Source organism: Symphalangus syndactylus, chromosome 1, assembly GCF_028878055.3.
Source record: "Symphalangus syndactylus isolate Jambi chromosome 1, NHGRI_mSymSyn1-v2.1_pri, whole genome shotgun sequence".
Lineage (NCBI taxonomy): Eukaryota > Metazoa > Chordata > Mammalia > Primates > Hylobatidae > Symphalangus > Symphalangus syndactylus.
This window is the reverse complement of record NC_072423.2, coordinates 101833823-101853416: the sequence shown is the minus strand read 5'-3', so window position 1 is coordinate 101853416 and position 19594 is coordinate 101833823. Positions and strand designations below refer to the sequence as shown.

Sequence of the window (19594 nt, the reverse complement as noted above, 5' to 3'; positions counted from 1 at the left end):
TCATTCCATCACCTGTGGGAGCCCTCCCAGAGTGTGCTTCACCCTGCTGCGGGCTGGGGGCTGAGGTCCCCAACAGCCCTGGCCCTAACCGATGCCCCAGTGGGTGGAGAAGTGGCCCCCTTCTCCTGATTTTGGGAGCTAGGCTAGCACAGCGGGCAAGGAGGGGCAGGGTTCCAGGTGCTCGGCCCCGCAGGTACATGTGGTGCTGCCCTACAGCGGAGGCCATGCCGTCGGCCGGCAGCAGCTTCTGGCTCTCTCAGCCTTGAAAGCCATCATCTTAGGAAGGGAAACCGAGGCCAGAGAACGACAGGGCAGCCACCAAGGCCAGGGATGGACAGGGATTGCCCGGTAGGGCAAGCAGAAACGGGCCCCGGGGTGCTGCCCAGGGTGTCCCCGCACCTGAGCAGCCACCTGGGTGCCTCAGTCTGCCCCTGTGTGGGCTGTGGGCAGAACTCCCCCAGCCTGGCCCTGCAAAGTGTGGTCCCGGCTGTCAGCACGCACCACTTTCCCGGAGCCAACTCCAAGCCCCTCTCCATTCCTGCCCTGGACTCTGACCTCAGTGGAGCCCATTGCAGAGGCTCTTGGGGCCTATTCTGGGCCCCATCTGTCTCCCTTTGGACTTGGGGAGCCCAGCCTGTCCCTGTGATCTCGCTACACCCAGCCCTTCCCAGCCCTGCCCCCCTCCCACACTGGACACTTTTGTCTAGTAAGCCCAGCTCCAAGGACGTGTGGAAGGTGGCTAGCCAGCAGGGGGCCTCCTCAGGCACTGCCCACTCTCCCAGAGACCCCAGCCTGGCCGAGGGAGGGGAGGCTGAGAGCCCCCAGTGAGCAGGCACAGGCAGACCAGGGCATGTGTCCACCCTGTGCAGGCACCAGTGAGGGCCTCGAGGGAGTAGCCCCTCCCAGGGCCTTGCTCCCACCCCAGTCCTGGCCTGGCAGCACCAACATCCCCAGGCCCAGCAGAAGGGGAGAGGGCCAAGGAAGAGGGTGCCTGCCTTGAGTTTGAGGGGCAGCTGGAAGCCACAGGGCCCTGGAGCTGTCGAGTGGCACAGTGAGGATGCATAGTGACTGACGCAGGCCACGGCCAGGGCAGGGTTGTCGGCCCAGGGGAGGGGCCAGGCCCACCCAGGGCGCCGGCCATATCCAGGCTCAGGCTCAGGCTCAGGCTGCTGCCCAGGAGGTCCGGCTGCTGCCCAGGTGGCTCCACTTTGTTCCCTGCCTCCGCAGCCCTGCCTCACTCCAGGCCCTGCCCCTGCACTGCCCCTTATAGGCCCTGCCGCCTCTGGCTCTGGCCCCGCCCAATCTTCCCCACCCATGCCTCTGGGGCCCCACCCACTCCTGGTTCCGCCCCTTCCCCATGGAGGCTGTGGGTGTCCAGCCAGAAGGCCCAGGGCAGCCTTTCACTCACTCCCTCCCTCCTCTCTCCATTCTGTGCTCCAGACACCACTAACTGTATGGAAATGATGACGGGGCGGCTTTCCAAATGTGGTAAGAATCCCCCACGCTCACCTGGCACTTCTGCCTGCCACTCCACTGCTCACCCTCAGCCCGCTGTGGCTGCCACCCGCCGCCCGGGCTGTCCCGGCCTTCCTGTGTAGATGTAGGCACCTGGCAGCCCAGATGTCCCCGGCCCCATCCTCTACCACAAACAGCCCAGGTCGCTCCCCTACCACAGCAAGCCCAGGAGGGTTCCTGGCCAGACTCACCTCTGGCAGGCCCTAGGATCAGGGCAGGCCCAGGAAGGGGCTCCCAAGGCCTGAAGCCAGTGAGGGTCCCACTGGTCCCACTGGTCCCGCTGGTGCAGGCTGTGGCCTAGGGCAGGGGCCGGTGCCCATCCCTCTGTCCACTGGAGGCTGTGCCTGGCAGGGAGCGGAGGGGCCCACAGCTCAGGACTCAGGTGGGGGTTAGGCTTAGGAAGTGGGATTGAGGGGTCTCCATCGACACACCTGGGCAGTGAGCACAGGGCCCCAAGAAGGGTGGGCTCCCCATTTCCGCTCCTCTCAGGACTGCCCCATCCCAGGGACCCAGGACATGACTCTAGCTGCCTGTCCCGAGCCCCCCAGCCTGCCTCCCACACCCACTCCTCCATGCCTGTCCACCCATCTGTCCATCTGTCTGTCTGCTGCTAAACTGTGTCCAAGCTGGCCAGGGGGTCGGGCTTCAGGCCTCTCTGGAGAGGTGTGGTGGGCACACCCTCTGCCTATCATCCACTGGGCCCAGCAGCTGCCCCCAGGGTCCTGCGAGGCTTCAGAGCTCCCAGCAGGCCCTTTTCTTTACGCTATCATCTCCGGAGTTGGGGTGGGTCGGCCCTCACGGCTGCGAGGTGGGGAGGGAAGGGGGGGTGGGGCAGGGCCTTCCGGGCCAGGCCTTGGTGGGGAGGGAGAGGTCTCACCACCTGCCCCGAGCCTTACTTCGCGAAAGGAGCGCTGGGTCCCGTGCAACAGCTCGGAGGCGCTGGGGTCCTAAGCTCCTGGCCCCACGGCGCACAGCTCCTCAACCGCACAGCCCCCCAGTGTACAGGGCCCCTGCTGGCCACTGCCTGCCCACCCTGCTTGCCGCCCATTGGTCCCCGCTCCGCCCCATCTCAGCCTCATCTCTGGGTTCTTTCCCTCGTCGAGGCCCCTTTGTTCATTTGTTTGTTTGTTCTCTTTCTCTCTCCTTCCCTCCCTTCCTCTTTCTCTCCCCTTTTTTCTTTCTTTTTTTTTTTTTTTGTCTCTGTTCTGTGTACCCAGGCAGCCCATTGAGTAACTTCTTTGACGTAATTAAACAACTTTTTTCAGACGAGAAGAACGGGCAGGCGGCCCAGGCCCCCAGCACGCCCGCCAAGCGGAGTGCCCACGGCCCACTCGGTGACTCCGCGGCCGCTGGCCCTGGCCCCGGAGGGGACGCCGAGTACCCAACGGGCAAGGACACGGCCAAGATGGGCCCGCCCGCCGCCCGCCGCGAGCAGCCTTAGACACACTAGCCCCCCCCAGCACAGCACTGACAGCGGCTGCCTTGCTGCCCGCCGCCCGCCCTGCCCCGAGTGGACCCGCGGCCGCGCCGCCCGTCCGTGCAGACTGTTCTCAGAGCCTGGGAGGAAAGGAAAGGGGCGCCGGGGCCGGCCTGCAGGCTGCGCCACCCGCGCCCGCTCTCTTTTCTCTCTCCTGTCTCTGTCTCTGCCTGTCTCTGACAGCATCGCTTGTTTCCACTCTGATACCAGGAATTATCCCGAAAAGTTAACATGTCACCTCCACGAGGCCATCCTCTGTGACCGAAGGCAGCTGCTGCGGACCCGCCCTCCCTCCGCTCCTGCTGTTGCTGCCGGGCAGTGAGGCCCAGCCCAGCGCCCCATCCACCCCGCGGCAGCTCCTCGCCTCAGCTCCGCACGGCCCATGGGAGGAGGGCCAGGCTTGGGGGAGCCTCCTCCAGCCCGGCCGACCCGGACTCCCGGTCACCTGACCCCTCGGCAAGAACAGCCTGCCTGGCCGCCTGGGGCCGGGACCCCCGGTGGGCAAAGTAGCCACAGGAACAGACCCTGTCCACCCCGTCCACCGCCTCCACGCCGCACCTGGAGGCCTCCTCGCAGGCCCATGCCCCGCCTCCCTGGCCGCGCTGCCTCCCTGGCCGCGCCGCCTCCGTGTAGTCTTGGCCTCCTCAGGCTGCCTCCCGTCCTCTCGTCTCACCCGCGCCTCCCTTGCCTCATCTGGGGCGGCTGTGGGCTCTGGCGCTCCTCTCTGGCTGAGGTGGAAACAGAGAGACCCTGGGGCACCAGAGCCTTCCCAGCAGGCCAGGCCACTGGGCTGGGATCAGTGTTATTTATTTGCTGTTTTAATTTATGGATTCTCTGCACCTCTGTTCAGGGAAGGGTGGCGGCCACATCCCCTGCGGTCTGTGCATCTCAGGCAGGGGGTCTGGGGCCAGGGCGCCCTCTGAGGACAGCTGGTGGGGCGCGGGGGGGCTGGCAAGCTACTGTAAACTTTAAAGAATTCCTGCAAGATATTTTTATAAACTTTTTTTTCTTGGTGGTTTTTGGAAAAGGGTGTGGGGTTGGGGGCGCCGCTGGGGCAGGGCCAGGTTTTGTGTTTTAGTCCCTTGCTCCCGATTCTTTCTACACACACATCTAAAGACGGTGCGGTTCGCTCTGTCATGGGTTCGGTCTCTCTCTGTGGAGAAGCAGCTCCGCCTCTGTGGGGGCTCAGGGCAGAGGAGCAGTGTCCCGTAGCGGGCAGCAGCGCCAGCGCCCCTCTGTCAAGACCCAGGCTGGGGCAATCTTGGTTTTGTGTCCAAAGGTGAAGGGGTAAGAGGAAGGCCCTCAGCTGGCCCTCCCCACACACAGAATGGCAGGGGCACTGTGGGGCTTTTCTTATTAAAATGAAAAAAAGTTGAAAAAAAGAGTCGGTGGCGCTCCTCCGCAGGGCATTCTGTGCAGAGCGAGGCTCAGGGCGCAGCCCTGAGAGGGCTGCAGGCCCACCCTGCCCAGTGCCCGCCGCCATGCTTCACCCCAGCTCCAGCTTCTTGTTCCCTTCCGCCCATGTGCCCGGCCCTCCCAGGTGGGCACAGCCCGGGTGCAGCGGCCATGGGGGGGCGGCGGATCTGATGCATGCCTCTGCCGTGGAGTCTGTCTGCTTTGGTGCCTGTCCCTGCCTCCCACCCACCTCGTGTATAGATTTTAACGCTTCTGTTAACATTAGACCTCTGCCACAGGCTGGGATTTCTATACATAAGAACAAAAGCAAACACCTAGGACAGCAAACGCCAGGCGGTACAGGCGGGAAGGGGCTCTCCACGGAGATCGAGGACATGAAGCAAACTGCCTCTTGCTCGCCTTCCCCTTTTGTGCTTCTTCGGACACACGCGGACTCCAGCAGGCGCCATGGAAATGGGCAAGCCCCTGCAGTGTACCCCTGTCATAACTGTGAGCAACTGCAGCTCCAGAACAATAAATCCCTTCCACAAAGACAGCGACGAAGGTCTTCATCTGGGCAGGGCGGGCGCGCAGGGCTCTGTGACAGCCCGGGACAGCTTCTCGTTCCCCACTTGCAGCCCCTGGGCTGCGCCAGTGTGAACGCAGCTACCCTCTGCCCAGCTGAAGAGGGCGAGATTCCAGGCGGCCAGGGTCAGAGGTCACTTCCGATGTGTGGGGCCATCCCCCGAGGCTGCCCCAGCCTGAGGCGGGCTCCCATTGAGGGCCAGGGCCTGGGCGGAGCACTCTTTGCACGGCACCTCTGCCACCCCACAAGGCCTGCATGGGCCACCCAGGGCCTGGGCCTTTTCCTGGAGAATGAGCCTTTTTCCCACTCCTTACTTGGGAAGGGTCCGGATAGGGTGCCATGACCCAGCCTTGGGAGTGAGGGGCCCAGGCTGAGCACAGCCCCTGGAGCTAGAGCGGGGATGGTCCCAGCCATGCCTGCCACAGAGGGCAGCCAGGGCCGTGGGCTCCACTGGCACGACGCCTTGGCCCAGCTGCCCCTCTGCCGCCGCAGCAGAAGGGCGAGTCCAGGCCAATGCTGTGTGAGGCCAGCGGCTGGGAGTCCACCGCAGCCTGGAGGAGGCCAGGAGCAGGCCTCAGCAGGGTCCAGGCAGACTGCGGCGTCCGCAGAGCTGCCCTGGGAGGCGCACGCCCACACTCCCCTCCCATGTGAAGGACTCAGATGCGGCCGGACTGCACCCAGCTGTCTATCATTGGAGCAGGTGCTAAGCACACGGTGGCTGGGGTGGGGGGGGGATGACGATGCGGTGGGGGCCACATCCCCAGTCTCAGTCCAACAGAAGCTAGTAGCTGTCCCACCTCCATTGTGACAAAACGTTCCCAGACATTGCCATGAGTCTCCTGGTAGGGGACAGAATCACCCCCAGGTGAGAGCCACTGCCCTGAACTTCAAGCTGTGCCTGTACCCATCTCTCTGGAGGGAGCCAGGGGGTCACCATGTTTGTCAAGCTTAGTTAGCTCAGGGTTCCACTCAGAGCCCAGGACACAGGGAAGCTGAGCCGTCCTCCGTTTGACTCTGGACTGCCAAGTGGCTGAGCTCACAGGAGGTTGGTACCCTGAAAAGAAGGCACTTGGGAGGGGACCAGGGAATTAGGATCCATTCCAATCCCTGGATTACAGTTTCCCCATTCATTTTACCTTAAGAAACAGGCTGAGGAAAGGAAATTTGGCTGCTACAGTTCAGTGAGGCACAGGACAGTCTGTGGGGTCACAGGCTACTGGCCCTGGACCGGAAGCCTTCCTGACCCACGGTCCTGCACCTGCTTCTCTGAGAGTGGCTGATACACTCCTGGTCCTCCTCTACACATTCACGGTGAGAAGTCAGACTTCTCAGGCACATGACTGGAGGCCCAAAAGGAAACTGTGTGTCAAGAGCCCTGCCAGCTCCCCACTGCTCAGGAAGGGGCTGTGTCCTGCAGTCCCACTTCTGACACCAAGCTCTCTTGGTTGTAAGTAACAGAACCCAAAGCGAGCTAAGCCAGAATCTGCTGGTTTATATAAAAAATGAAAACAAATATGGCAGGACTTCTGATGTGGCAGACACTAGTCTCACTTTACACCAGTCAGTCCTCACATCATTTCTATGAAGAAATTAAAATGGAGATTGAAAAAGGATGTGGTGGCCGGTCTGCCCACCTAGAGGACAGCTTCACAGTCCTGGTCCTCAGTTCCCAGGTGGCTAATCTGACGGGTGCATCTGGGCTCAGAGCCTGCCATGGCCTGGCCTGAGAGCTGGGGCCCTGGTGAACGAGCCAACTGGTGAGCCCACCCATGGGATGGCAGGTGGGTGGCAGGGGGCGACAGTCTGACCCACCTCCTGCACAGGATGCAGGCGGGAGGTGGGTGCTCCAGGGAGGGGCCCTGCACATAGCAGTCCAGGTCTAGCTCTGCTCCGTGGGGAGCCTGCCCTGGGCTTTTCCATCAGCTGAGGGCAGAGGCACAGAGCCCCAGCCTCCTAAGCTGTAAGATGGAACAATTCCTGGTGTCACAAAGCCTCAGAGCTTCCAGGAGGCTGACGCCCGTGTGCTGGCTTCAGGGTGGGGTGTTCCAGCTCCCCTGCTCCCATCCCCTGCCAGGGAGCTCACCACAGGTGGCCTGGCCCTGCCTCCCCGTCCTGCCTGCCTCCTGCCCTCCAGTGGTGTTGTGCCCAGGCCCTCTGCCCTAAGTCCAGTGCCACCCCACTCACTCCAGTGACTTCTCCCCATCCCACCCCAACTCCCCACCACCAACCCAAGTCTCTTAGTGTGATTTGGCAAGGGGTCAGGGTCAGCAGAGAGCCAGAGAGGAGAAGGCCGGCAACAGGAGGAAGAACCCAGTGGCGACCTTCCAGGCAGCGAGGCCTGCTGGAGAGTGGGCAGGGCTGACAGACGTGCAGGGAACAGTACCCAGGGAGCCATGTTCGTGCCAGCCGGACCTGGAAGACTACAGTCTACACTGTGGGTCTCATGCCAGGGAGTTGGGCCCTCTTGTGCACCTGCCCCCAGGACCATGTAAGAACGCCTTGGCCTGCTTGGTAGATGCATTGTCTCCTATGGTTTCCTATCACCGCCATAGTTAAGTTACCACAAACTAAGAAGTTTAAAACACCAATACCTCACAGTCCCAGAGTCAAGGACTGGGCACGTCTCACTCAAGGGGGTCTCCCTGGTCTAGAATCAAGGTGTGCTCCTCCTGGAGGCTCCAGGGGAGGACCTGTGGCCGCCTGCATCCTGTGGCCTGGGGTCTCCACCTTTGCAGCCAGGAGTGTGGGTGGAGCCTCCTCACAGCTGTGTCCTGCGCATCCCAGCCTGCATCCAGCTTCCACGATGAAGGCCTCGTGCTCTCACTGGGCCCAGATCATCTCTGCCTCTCAAGGTCAGCTGATTGCCTTAATCTCATCGCTGCTTTCATTCCCCTTTGCTGCTGGGTGGCACGTTCATTTCCATGGGACTAGATGTGGATATCACCGGTGGTGAGGGATGTCTCAGGCCGACCACAGTACCCTCCCGCTCCCGCTGCTTCACACCCATCCCGTGTGCAAATGCATCCCTCCCCTCGCGGCCCCAACAGTCTCCACCAAACACAGCACCCAGTCCAGTCCCAAACCTCACGTACAGCTCATCAGCTCACAAGTCGCAAGTTGTACCCTCTAAGCTACCCCAATCAGGTATGGGTGACACTCTGGGCATTCCACCTTGGGGCAGTTTCCTCTCCATCTGTGGACCCCCAAAGCTGGAAAACCAGTTACCTGCTCCCAAAATACAACCAGAGAACAGACGTGGAATGCCAGTCACAGACATTCCTGTTTTCAAGGAAAGTCTGGCTGGGTGTGATGGTCCAACACTTTGGGAGGCTGAGGCAGAAGGGATCACCTGAGCCCAGGGGTTCAAGACCAGCCTGGGTAGTGAAACTTCAACTCTACAAAATATTTCAAAATCAGCCAGGCATGGTGGCTCGCACTTGTGGTCCTGGCAACTCAGGAGGCTGAAGGGGGAGGATCACTTGAGCCCATAAGTCTGAGGCTGCAGTGAGCTAGGATTACCCAGTACTCCAGTTTGGGTGATGGTGAAACCCAGTCATTTATACGTGCATACATACACACGTGACACACAGAAAGCTGCAAGGTGCCTGTGTCGCTGCTCCCAAGAAATCCAAAATCCAGCTGGGCACACTTCCTCCGTCCCAGCAAGGCCTGGGAACTCCTGGGGGTCCCGACTCTGCCTCTGTGCTGACACCTCCACCCTCAGGGCCACACTCTCTTTTTATGAAATGTGGCAAGTATTCGCAGCTGAACAGTTTAGTCTGCTTCCTGCCTGCTGATTTTTGGGGGCCCTAGAGCCTTTCATCACATCCCCTCTGCCTCAGTCCAAGCCAGCCAAGTTTCTGATGGTGTAAGAGCCCCTCGTGCTTCTCATGGGGCTTCACTGGATCCATAAGACCCAAGGCTCGTCCACAGACCTCCCACAGCTGTCCTTGCTTTCAGCATCTGCTTGGGTGACCCGGGGTATCCACCAGCCACAGGCTCGCCCTCCTCCAGGAGCTCTTGGTGTGGCCGTTACTCCAAGCACACATTCCTAACAGTGAATCTCCTGACATCAGCATCTTCAGCTGAGAATTCCCGACGGCAGGGTGCTCACCCCTCTGCTAATGTCCTTCCCTCACTCGGCGGCCAACCTGAGCAGCGCAAGGGGGCCAGGCTGACCACCCGCGAGTGCTGCCCGCACATGGCGACGGGAGAGTGCAGCTGCACCTCTGCCCCCATGGACAGGGCTCTCCCTGGCTCCCGTTCCTTCCTTTCCCTCTGAGCTCCCACCTGCACCTTTAACCCCACATGTCCAAGGACGGGCGGGTCACAGCAGCTCTGACTCTTCTCAAAGCCCAGGCTGGTTCCTCCGAGCCCCTCGAGCCCCACACGCCTCCATCCTTCTACCACCTGTTTAACAACATCACAGGCTTTTTCTATCACCCTCAAAATTCTTTCAGCCCAATTCCAAAGCCACTTCCACCTTTCTAGGTGTTTGCTACAGCAGCACCTCATGCCTAGAACCAAAATCTGCCTTCATCTGTTGCTGCAGTTGCCATGAACTTCGTGGCTGGAGGCAAAACGAACTTACCTCAAACAGACCTCACTGGGCTAGTCAGCAGCGCCGGTTCTTTCTGGGTGCCTTCCTTTCCCAGCTTCTAGGAGCTGCCTGCACTGCTGATTCAGGCCCTTCCCACGCCGCGCTGTCTTCCTCCACTGCCTCCCTGCTCAGTGCCTTGGCTCTCCTGACAACACTGGGCCCATCCAGATAACCTCCCCGTCCTCAGGTCAGTGACTGGGAACCTGATTCCATCTGCAGCTTCCATCCTGCTGTGCTATCTAAGGAGACAGTCTCTTAGGATTAGGACACAGATCTCTTTTACCATAGAGACTGAGTGAGCCACGGCTGCAGCTGGGGGCAAGGGCTGAGCCCTTAGCACTGAGACCCCCCTCAGCGTACAGGCCTCCTGTTCACGGAGGGAAACGGAGTCAGAGGCAGGAAGGCTTGACCAAGACTCCAGGTCTTACAGCAAGAACCCATCCCAGTGGAGGACAGCGCACAGCACTGGGATGTCCCCCTCAGCCCAGGAGCGGGACAGGTCCACCAGACTATGGCCTAAAAGCAGGCACCCCCAATGCCCAGCGCCAGCCCTCATCCCAGGCACCCTTCCCAAAGGAACTCGTGCCCGCAACTCCCATGTGCCCTGGGGACCCTGCAGCTGCATCCTGAGTGTGAGACCGGCACGAACGCGTGCCCTGGACGCCTGCTAAGGCTGTCCCACAGGCTCCACGCACACTCCATCTGAGGCTGCCTTGGAGGCTCCAGCTGGAATCCCGGTGTCCTCCTAGCCCCTTCAGCCCCAGTGGAGCTGGCCCCCAGCCCCGTGCCCCGCAGCACTCTCAGTCCAATCTTCCACCCGGCCTCCGCTCGGCAGCCAGACCCCAGGTTCGCCAGCACACAGCGACTCAGCCTGTGTGCCTGGTTGGCTCCCTGTGGCCTCAGCCAGGAGCTCCCTGCACACCCCAGCCAGGGCCTCAGCCAGAGAGGGTGGCCCCACCAGGCCACCCACCCCCGTTCTTGCCCTCCCTCGCCAGTGGACCTCCTGGCTACCTAGGCCAGCGCCGGTCCCTGCCTCAGCCTTCTACACTCAGCCCCTTCAGTCAAGTTCTGTGGGTGTCCTGGGGCCTCCATTCTGGGGGTCCACGCAGAGCATCAGGAGACAAGGGTGGGTGGCACCCAGTAGGCCTCTCTCTGGGAACTGGGTTTGGCTCCAGGCACTGACTCACCATGTGGCCCAGGGTCACAGAGTCAGTGCGGGCCCTCGTGGGGAGGTGGTGGACCAGGCGGTGAAGGCCTTAGGGTACGTGTGGATGTCGGAGGAGATGCCCCCAGCTGACTCCAGCCATGTTCTGAGAAGCCCAGAGGCTGTCAGCTCTCGGGGTGGGAGGCAGAGACAAGGCAGGAGAAGGGCCTCTGACCTGCAGCTTGGTCCCTGGGAAAGCCAAGAAGGGGCCTGTTGGCCACAGGTGCATCATGCAGGCTGAGCCCGAGGCCAGGGGAGCACCATGACCTGGGCAGGCCCCACTAGCTAAAGGGGGGGGGGGCGGTGGGGGACTGCCCGAGGTCACTGTGCAGCAGGCGCCATTGGCAGGGGCCCACAGTCCTGAGGTCTGAACCAACTAGGCCCTGACCTGAAGCCCTCTCTTCCCGCTTCTCAGCCCACTCAGGTCCTGATAAGCTCCAGGCTTCAGCTTAGGGCCCCTCTTCCTGCAGCACGTGCCCACCCACTCCCAGGCTGAGGACACAAACCTGCTTGCCCCTGGGCCACGCTGTCCCGGCCAGGAATGGCCCCTGCGGCAGAGCCACTGTTTCGGGTCCAGAGCTCTTTGGAGAAGAACATTTGAGGGTCTCCGCCACCAGCATGGGGAGAGGCAGGGGGCTGAGGCAGCTGCGGAGAGCGAGTGACACGGGGTATGTGCTTCCCCCACGGCACCTGCAGGCTGACTATGGATCCTCACAGGCAGCCAGGGGCAAGTCTGCTCTGACCCCCACTCTCGGGGCAGCTTCCGGGGTGCCTGCTGCTGGGGCTGCCCACCAAGGAAGTGGTCGGGCTGCCCACAGTGTCGGGGGGGTCACCAAGACGCTAAGACGCACACAGGCTCTGACCTGAGAGAATTATTTTTATTACGAGTGAACAGATGAACTAAGGTAAGCGGGTCTCAGCCTTCTGCTGGTGCAGCATCTCCACGCAGGGCCTCAGCCCTGTCCTGGCCTTGCCTGAGGACTGCACCATGGGTGTTCCTTAGGCATGGAGGAGGCAGCAGGAAGGGGTGACAGGAACAGGAGCAGGTGCACGGCACCCCGCACCACAGGCCTCCCCCACCTCTGAGCTGCCGACAGCCAAGACTCCTAGCGAGGCCGGGAGAGGAGGGGCGAGAAGGAAGGAGGGTCTCTGTGAGAGCAAGCCCCACCCCCAGAGCAGAGCAGAGACCCAGGTCTGCAAATCACACCCTCCCCCCACGAGTTCCTCCTTTGAGGCCAGCAGCACCGGAGGGAGGGCAGGGGCTGCACGGAGACCAGAGAAAGGAAAACCCCACAGAAGAAAACTCAAAGCATCAGTCCCATGCGTGTCTGCTGCACGAGTGAACGGGCCCAAAGGCTCTTCTCTACAAATGGCACGCATCCTTCCGACAGGGGGCCACAGGACACGGCCAGGGCCGTCTGCGTCTGTGCAGCCCACACCAGTGCAGCCCAGGGCCCTCACAGACCTCACCACACGCGTGCCCAGCACATGTGTGCACACGCAGATGCAGGAGAGGACACACACCACCGTCTCTTTGCACACGTGCGCCCCTGTCCGGCCCGGGGGGCTCATCTCTCCTTCACGTGGTTCTGTGCTCCCGGGCCCCCGCTGCCGGCCCCATCCCCGCTGCCCCCACTGTGGACCCCGCCGGCCCCACTGCATAGCACCTCGGTGAGGTCGTCCATGATGGCGGTCTCTTTGGGGTCCAGCAGGTTGAACTCCCGAGCAAAGAGGATGAAGTGAACGTAGAGCGTATTCAAGTGTCCGTGCAGCTCCAGGGCCAGCGTCTCCTTGAAGTGGGCCCAGTAGATGTGCGCCAGCACGTGGAACAGGTGTCTGCAGATCTTCCTCACCAGGGACTCAAAGGAGCTGGGGAATTCTCTGCCTGGGGGAGGCCACCGTGTCACAAGCTGCAGACATCCCTTGGCCCCAACAGAGGCCAGGCCCCTGGCACCCAGCCTGGTGGGTCTGGTGCCTGCCACCCACATCTTGACCTGCCACCCTCAGGGCCTACAAAGCCCCAGCAGCAACAGCTTCTGCCCACCAGCAGGCACCACAGGGAATTGCCAACCCCAGGTCTGGGCTACTGAGACCTCCCTGCGAGCTCAGGCTCCGGAGGCTGCACTTGCCCTGAGGGCTGGGCACTCATTGGGCCATCCTGGCCACCTCCTCAGGAAGGGGCCTGTGATCGGGCACTCGGGCCCCCGTGTCTCCCTGATGGACACTTGGGGCCCTCTCCCGGGCCAGGACGGAGGTGGCGATGGTGGCACAGGCCTCTCCTGTTGTCCCCTGCTGTCCCTCTGGCAGCACGGGAGTGGCGTGGAGCCCCTCCCACATCCCACCAAAATCTGGACACAGGCTCGGTGGCTGATACCCAGCCCAAACCCCCACAAGCTGGATGGTGAGAGCAGCATGAGTGGCAGAAACCAAGAGGGGCCCAGTGGAGCCGCATGGCCCAGAGGGCCAGGGAGACGGCCCTTGGCCCTGGCTTGGCTGACCCTTGCCCAAGGGCTCCGGCCTCACCCCACAGCCCAGGTGGCTCCATGCTAAGCAGGGGCTGGGGTGGTGCAGCTGCCGCCCTCCGTGCCTCTGCCCCTCCCAGCACAGGGGCTTGGTCACTTGCAGACACGTCCTGAATGCTCCCTGCCCCGCTGCGAGGATGATCGCCCAGTGCTGGGGGAGACGAACCGTATTTTGTGGGGAACACGTCCTCATCCGTCACCAGCTTCTGCACAGAGCTCATAACAAAGTCAACGTACTGCGGGGCCGTGCACTTGACCTTCTTCCCCCGCTCGTCATACCAGTAGTACTGTCTGTGGGGACAGAGACACAGTCAGGGCATGCGCCCGCTGCACACCCACCCAGCCACTGGGTCCCACCTGCTCAGGTCATCTGCGGGCAGAGGAGGCGCCAGCAGCGGAGGTGTGGCAGACCCACGTGTCTCCCTCCACGGGCATGCACACTGTCCCCAGTCTACGGGGACCACACTGCACTCCATGGAGGGGTCTGCCTGCGCTTAGAACTACGCCAGGATCACACTGGGGACCCTGCCAGCCACATGGCTGTACACGCGTGTGATTAAATGAAGAGGGTCATCTTCATTTTCTCCGCTTCTACATGGCTTCAGTTGTATTCGTTTACACAAGTGCTTGCTGCTGTTTTTCTGTTGTATTTTAAAAGCACAGAGGCTCCTTCTCTTCCCAGGAAGCTGTGCTGTGGCTCGTCAGCCAGGCCCCACCCTTTGGGAGAGCCCTGCTCTGACTGCTAGAAGCCAAGCCCCTCTCCGGGGAAACCAGGGGAGGGCAGTGGTCTCTGTGGGCACCTGCAGTTAAAAGCCTGGCCAGGAAAGGGACCTGGCCCCTGAAGGCCCACCCTAAGGCCCCCTCTTGCCCCTGTACACAGGGCGGCCAGTCCTCATGTGAGACTCGTGGCCCCAGAGCAGGCTGGAGCATCCTAAGGACATGGACACCCTGGGTTTGCCTCTCACTGTTGGGTCTAACCATGACAACAAGGGTGTGCTCTAGTTCATGTAAATATAAGGTGACCCCCAGCCCCTAACACCCCTCCTCCCCCAGCACAACACCAAGACCCAGGGAACCCACCTGGCAGCCACCACCCCTCTCCCCCTGCCACAGTGCTGGGTCTCAGTCCTCCAAGCCATGCCCACAGTGGCTGCTCCCGCAGGCCTGAACCAGGGCACACTGGGGCCGATGCCACAGCCCCACCCACAGGCAGTGGAGAGTGCTGTGGTGGGACTGCTTACACCTGAGACACGGCCAACGCTATGGGTCGGGGTTTCCTCCCTGAGAGCCAGCTCCCAGCTCACCACAGGTGGGAATGGGCCACACAGCACAGAGCAGTACTGGTCACTGAGCAAACACCCCCTCCACACCATGGCCACAACCACCATCGCCTCCACTGCCCCAGCTAGACCGACGGGCAGTCTCCCAGTACCAGGCTCCACGTGAACCGCTCCCACCCTCCTCATCCAGCCACAGTTCCTCTTGGAATGGGCCTGGGTGGGGCAGTGCCGAAAAGGATGGACCCAGGCTCCACTCCAGAGACCGCTCTTCTCTTGGCCAGCTCCAAGCATCGTGCCCTGGGTTCCAGAGCCCAGCAAGCACCTGGGGAGACGCTCCAAGGGCTGAGACAGGGCCAGTGGGGACTTGCCCACTTCCTGCGTGGCCAGAGAAGCCATCCTCCCAGCTGGACACAGGGCCTCCAGTGTCTCTGGGCACCCCTCTGCCGTGTCCAAGAAGCCCCTCAGCCTGTGCACTGCAGGTCCCAGGGGGAGTCACCAGAGTTACCAAGAGGCTAGACGATGACACCGCAAGCCCGGCATGCTGGGAACGCAGAAACAACAGTCCTTTCAGCATCTGCTCCTTGAGAACGATGTGGAGGACACATGTATCCCCACTGTCCTGGGGTTCCCAGATGGTGTAGGGGAGGCCCAGCCCCTAAGGGCCAGGCTGAGGCCCATGTTTCCAGGACGAGGACCCAGCCAGGACGGCCCAGCACTCTGCAGGAGTCAGACACTGGCTCCAGGGACCCTGACACTGCACGCTGACATCTGATGCAGCTGGCCACAGGTGTGCGACAGGTCTCAAAACAGTGGAGGTTAGGGACGGAAACCCCTTTCCACGATGCAAACCCAGAGAAAGCAGTAACTCGGGGACACCATGGATTGTCCCATCTGCTCTGAAAGACGGAACGCCACTGTTTCCTGTACTTTTTGAATTATCAGTAAACCGTTTCTGTATATAGTTCTACGAATTTTATCCACACGTGGACTCACGCATTCACAACCACAATCAGGACACACAGCAGCTTACGTGGCCCCTCACACCCGTGCTGCTGTGCCCCCAGCACCCTGGGGATGGCTCCTCAGGAATGGGCCACAGGAAGGAATCGCACCATGCAGATCCTCCCGATCTGGGCCCCTCTTACACGGAGGCCCCTGGGATGCAGTCACGTGGCAGGCGTGTCGGGAGTCCACGACTCCTCACTGCCCAGATACTGCCCCTGCAGAGACGGACATGGCGTGTTCATCTATTCACCTGTGTCCCTGCCAGCAGAACAGAGTCCCAGGTGGCCACATCCTGGCCAGCATCAGTGTCCCGACTGGCATGTGGGCAGGTGGACACAGGTCTGCCCATGGATTCAGCTTGCCTTTCTCTAACTTCTAACTGCTAACAACACAGGATTGCCCCAGCTGCCATCCTTACACCCTCTTTGGCAAACTGTCTGCTCATTTCTTTTGCTGACAGTTAACTGGACTGTTTTGTTTTCTTACTGCTGAGTTGTGTATGTTCTTTATGTATTCTGGATACCAGTCCTTTGTGGGATGTGTGATTTGCAAATGTTTTCTCTCCCAGCCTGGAGTTTGTCTTCTTTCTCTTAAAAGTGTCTTGAAGCAAAAGTTCTGAATTTTGCTGCCTAGTATCAGGTCATAAGGATTTCCTATGGTTTCTTCCAAAAGCTTTGTAGTTTTAAGATGTTTGCATGAGGCATGAGGGTTAGATCAGTGTTTGGTTTTTGACACAAATGACTGCTTTTCCCAGCAGCATTTGTTGAACAGACTATCCTTTCTCCCTTGAATTTATTTTGCTCTTTGTCAAAACTCTGAGGGCCCCGTTAGTGTGGGGCTATCTCCGGACTCTCCATCCACACGTTTGTGTGGGGCTATCTCTGGACTCTCCATCCACACGTTTGTATGGGGCTATCTCTGGACTCTACTGTGTTCCATGGAGCTCTGTATCCGTTCCTTCAACATCGCACACTGTCTTAATTACTAGAGTTTCACAGTAAGTCTCAAAAGTGTGAGATTCCTCTAACTTATTTTTTCAAAATCATTGTAGCTATTTCAGTTAATTTGTCCCTCCATATAAATTTTAGAACTAACTGGTCTATACTTCAACTCTGCCGGGATTTGGATTGAGACTGCACTAAATCAACGGATCAGTTTGGGGGAGAATTTGTGTTTGGAGTCATCTTCCAGGTGATAAGCGCAGTGCGTCTCTCCATTTACGTAGACCTTCGATTTTCTGTAACAGCATTTCGTAGTTTCCAGGGTGCAGATCCTGGGAATGTCTTGTTAAGTTTATAACTAAGGATCTCATTATTTTTGGAGCTATTATAAATGGTATTTTAAATATTAATTTCAGTTTTCAATTTCACATTGCTAATATCCAGACCTATGACTGATGTGTGTGTGTTGACCTCGCTAAATTTATTACTATTATTTGCTACAATCCTTGAGGTTTTCCCAATCACACTATGTGTGCACAGGGATACAGCAATCCCCCCCATCCACAGGGGATGCACTGCAAGACCCCCAGCGGATGCCTGAAGCCACAGAGAGCACCAGACCCTATATATGCTGCGCTTTCTTCTATACATACATTACTAAGATAAAGACAGACAGATTTGATTGACTGAGATAGGGTCTCACTATGTTGCTAAGTTAGTCTTGAACTCCTGAAGTGATCCGCCACCTCAGCTTCCTGAGTAGCCAGGATTACAGGTGTGAGCCACCACACCCAGTGTTAAGTTATAAACCGAGGACAATCAGTTGCAGTAAGTGGCTGGGGTCGCATCTCAAGGGGTCCCTTGCTGGCCTCCTGCAGGCTCAATGGCAACACGCTGCTGCTCCCATCCTCTCACCTCCTCCACCCACAGATCCAAGTACTCAACACGCACTGTGGCTGTCAGTTTTGCAATTTCAGGTGTAACAGCGAAATTAACGTGACTTTTTTTCCCTTTTTCACAATTTCATAAAGAAGAGATTTGTTCTTACCTTAGATCTTAGCAACCTCACACACAATCTGTTTCTTTCTACTCAAGGACTTTCACCTTTTCATCTTTAGGTCAAGGAAGTGCTTTCTGTCTTCTCTTCGGCATATCTGAATTGCCAGCATCACGCTCTTGCACTTTGGGCCGCCTCACATCACATAAGGGCAACCTGAGCACGAGCACTCTGGCACTGTGACAGCGGATCGCGCACGGGGGCCGAGGCACAGCTGGGCCGAGGGAGGAGGAGGCACGCCTGGAGCAGGACGGTGGAGACTGCATCACGCCGCTCAGAACGGCATGCAGTTGAAAACTTATTAACTGTTTATTTTGGGAATTTTCCATTTACTATTTTCAGACCATAGTTGACCGTGGGTAACTGAAACTGTAGATAAGGGGGGCCTATTGTTTTATTTCTTTTCCAATTTGGATGCCTTTTATTCTTTCTTCTTACCTTATGGCACTGCCTATCTTAGGCGAGTTCTGGTATACTGCGCTTTCCAAAGAGTTGGTCCATTTAACCCAAGCCATAGAATTCATGTGCACAGGGGGTTATTTTTTGCAATATTTCCTTATTATCCTTTTAACATCCACTGGGTCTACAGTGATACTCCTCTTTACATCCACAGGGTTTAGTGACACTCACTCCTTTTTATTGATCATTGCATCTTCTCTCTTATTTTCATACCTGCTAAAGGTTTACCAATTTATTACCTTTCCAAGTCATCACATTTTGATTTCACTCATTTCCCCTATTGTTTCAAAAATCAACTCAGTGCTTTCTGTTCTTATTTACTTTCTTCTCCTTGATTTTGACTTATTTTGCTCTTTTTCTAGTTTAAGTTGGAAACTTAGATTACTCGTCTTCTTTTTCTAAGAAAGCATTTAATCCTATAAATCCCCTCTAGGCACTGCTTGAGTTATGTCTCACAAATTCTGACATGCTGTATTTTCCTGTGTACAGTGTGTTAAAGTTTTTTTCTTAAGGCATCCTCTCGGACCCATGGATTACTCAGAATTATGTTAGTCTGCAAGTGTTTGGAGACTTTCCTGTTCTCTGTTACTGATTTCTAGTTTAACTCCACCATGGTCAGAAAATTTACTTCGTATGGTTTTGATTTTTTAAAATTTGTTAAGGGCTGTTCTGTGACAGGTATGCTCCATTTTGGTGGCTAATCTTTGTGAAGTTGAAAAGATGGGTGTTCTCCTGTTGAGGCTGCAGTGCGTGTGTGTGTCATTTCAATCCAGCCGACTGGTGGGGTCATCGGGCTCCATGCTCTCACTGACTTTGTCTATGAGGCTCTATCACTGAGAGGAGGGCTGCAATCCCCGGCCATCATGTGATTTCTACCCATGTCTCCGTGCGGCTCAGTCCGTCTGTTTGTTTTGTGTGGAAAGCCCTGTTGTCTGGTGCACACACATTCATGGCAGGATTTCTTCTTCAAGAGCTGCTCCTTTTCTAAATAGATAACCTTTCTATTCCTGGTCACTTCCTTCTTTGGAGTCTCCTTTGGCACTGACATAGCCACTTCCGCTTCCTTCTGATGCGTGTTTTCTCAGCACATCTTCTGTCCTCTTACTTCTCATCTGCCTGCACCACAGCACCTAGAGTGATGGGACACACAGGATGCTTATGCCCCACATTCCTATGTTGAAAGCTTAACCCCAGACACAAGGGTATCTGGAGATGGGGCCTTTGGGAGGTGATGAGGTTGCAAGGGCAGAACGCTCATGAACGGAACTGGTGGCTCCCTCGATCTGCCTTCCTTCCAGCAAGAAGGCGCTGTCTGTGGACCAGGAAAGGGACCCTCACCAGACACTGAATCTGGCTAATCAGATCCAGTGATGTGGTCAGTGCCCCCTTCCTGGTCCACAGTGTATCTTCACCTTGGACTTTCAGCTTCCAGAACTGCAAGAAATAAAATTCTGTTGTTCACAAGCCACCTAGCCTATCGTGTTTCGTGACAGCATCCCAAATGAAATATCACAAATGAGCTTCTTGCAGACACCAGAGAGTTGGTTTATTTT

General features: G+C 58.3%; 2 protein-coding genes across 11 annotated transcripts in view; one reads left to right on the top strand and one right to left on the bottom strand.

Annotated features, from left to right (window-relative positions):
* BRSK2 (BR serine/threonine kinase 2) overlaps positions 1-4939 on the top strand; it is a 66721-nt gene extending 61782 nt beyond the window's left edge. For 2 of the 7 annotated variants that reach the window (XR_008656648.2, XR_008656647.2), the window contains 2 exons: positions 1441-1488; positions 2733-2771. Coding sequence is in view for 5 of the 7 variants with exons in the window: in XM_055272307.2 (XP_055128282.1) it covers positions 1441-1488; positions 2733-2956 (272 nt within the window). In the remaining 2 variants the exon portion in view is untranslated. Of the gene's footprint in view, positions 1-1440; positions 1489-2732 lie in introns of all 7 variants that reach the window. The other 5 variants (XM_055272307.2, XM_063636133.1, XM_055272333.2 and 2 more) reach the window with 4 other exon arrangements.
* Positions 4940-11636: 6697 nt separating this feature from the next.
* The window catches only part of MOB2 (MOB kinase activator 2), a 70329-nt gene continuing 62371 nt past the window's right edge, over positions 11637-19594 (bottom strand). For 3 of the 4 annotated variants that reach the window (XM_055272281.2, XM_055272261.2, XM_055272271.2), the window contains 2 exons: positions 13466-13590; positions 11637-12662 (listed from right to left, as the gene is read on the bottom strand). In XM_055272281.2, coding sequence (XP_055128256.1) covers positions 12346-12662; positions 13466-13590 — 442 coding nt within the window. In that variant the 3' untranslated portion in view covers positions 11637-12345. The remainder of the gene's footprint in view (positions 12663-13465; positions 13591-19594) is intronic. The other variant, XM_063636084.1, reaches the window with a different exon arrangement.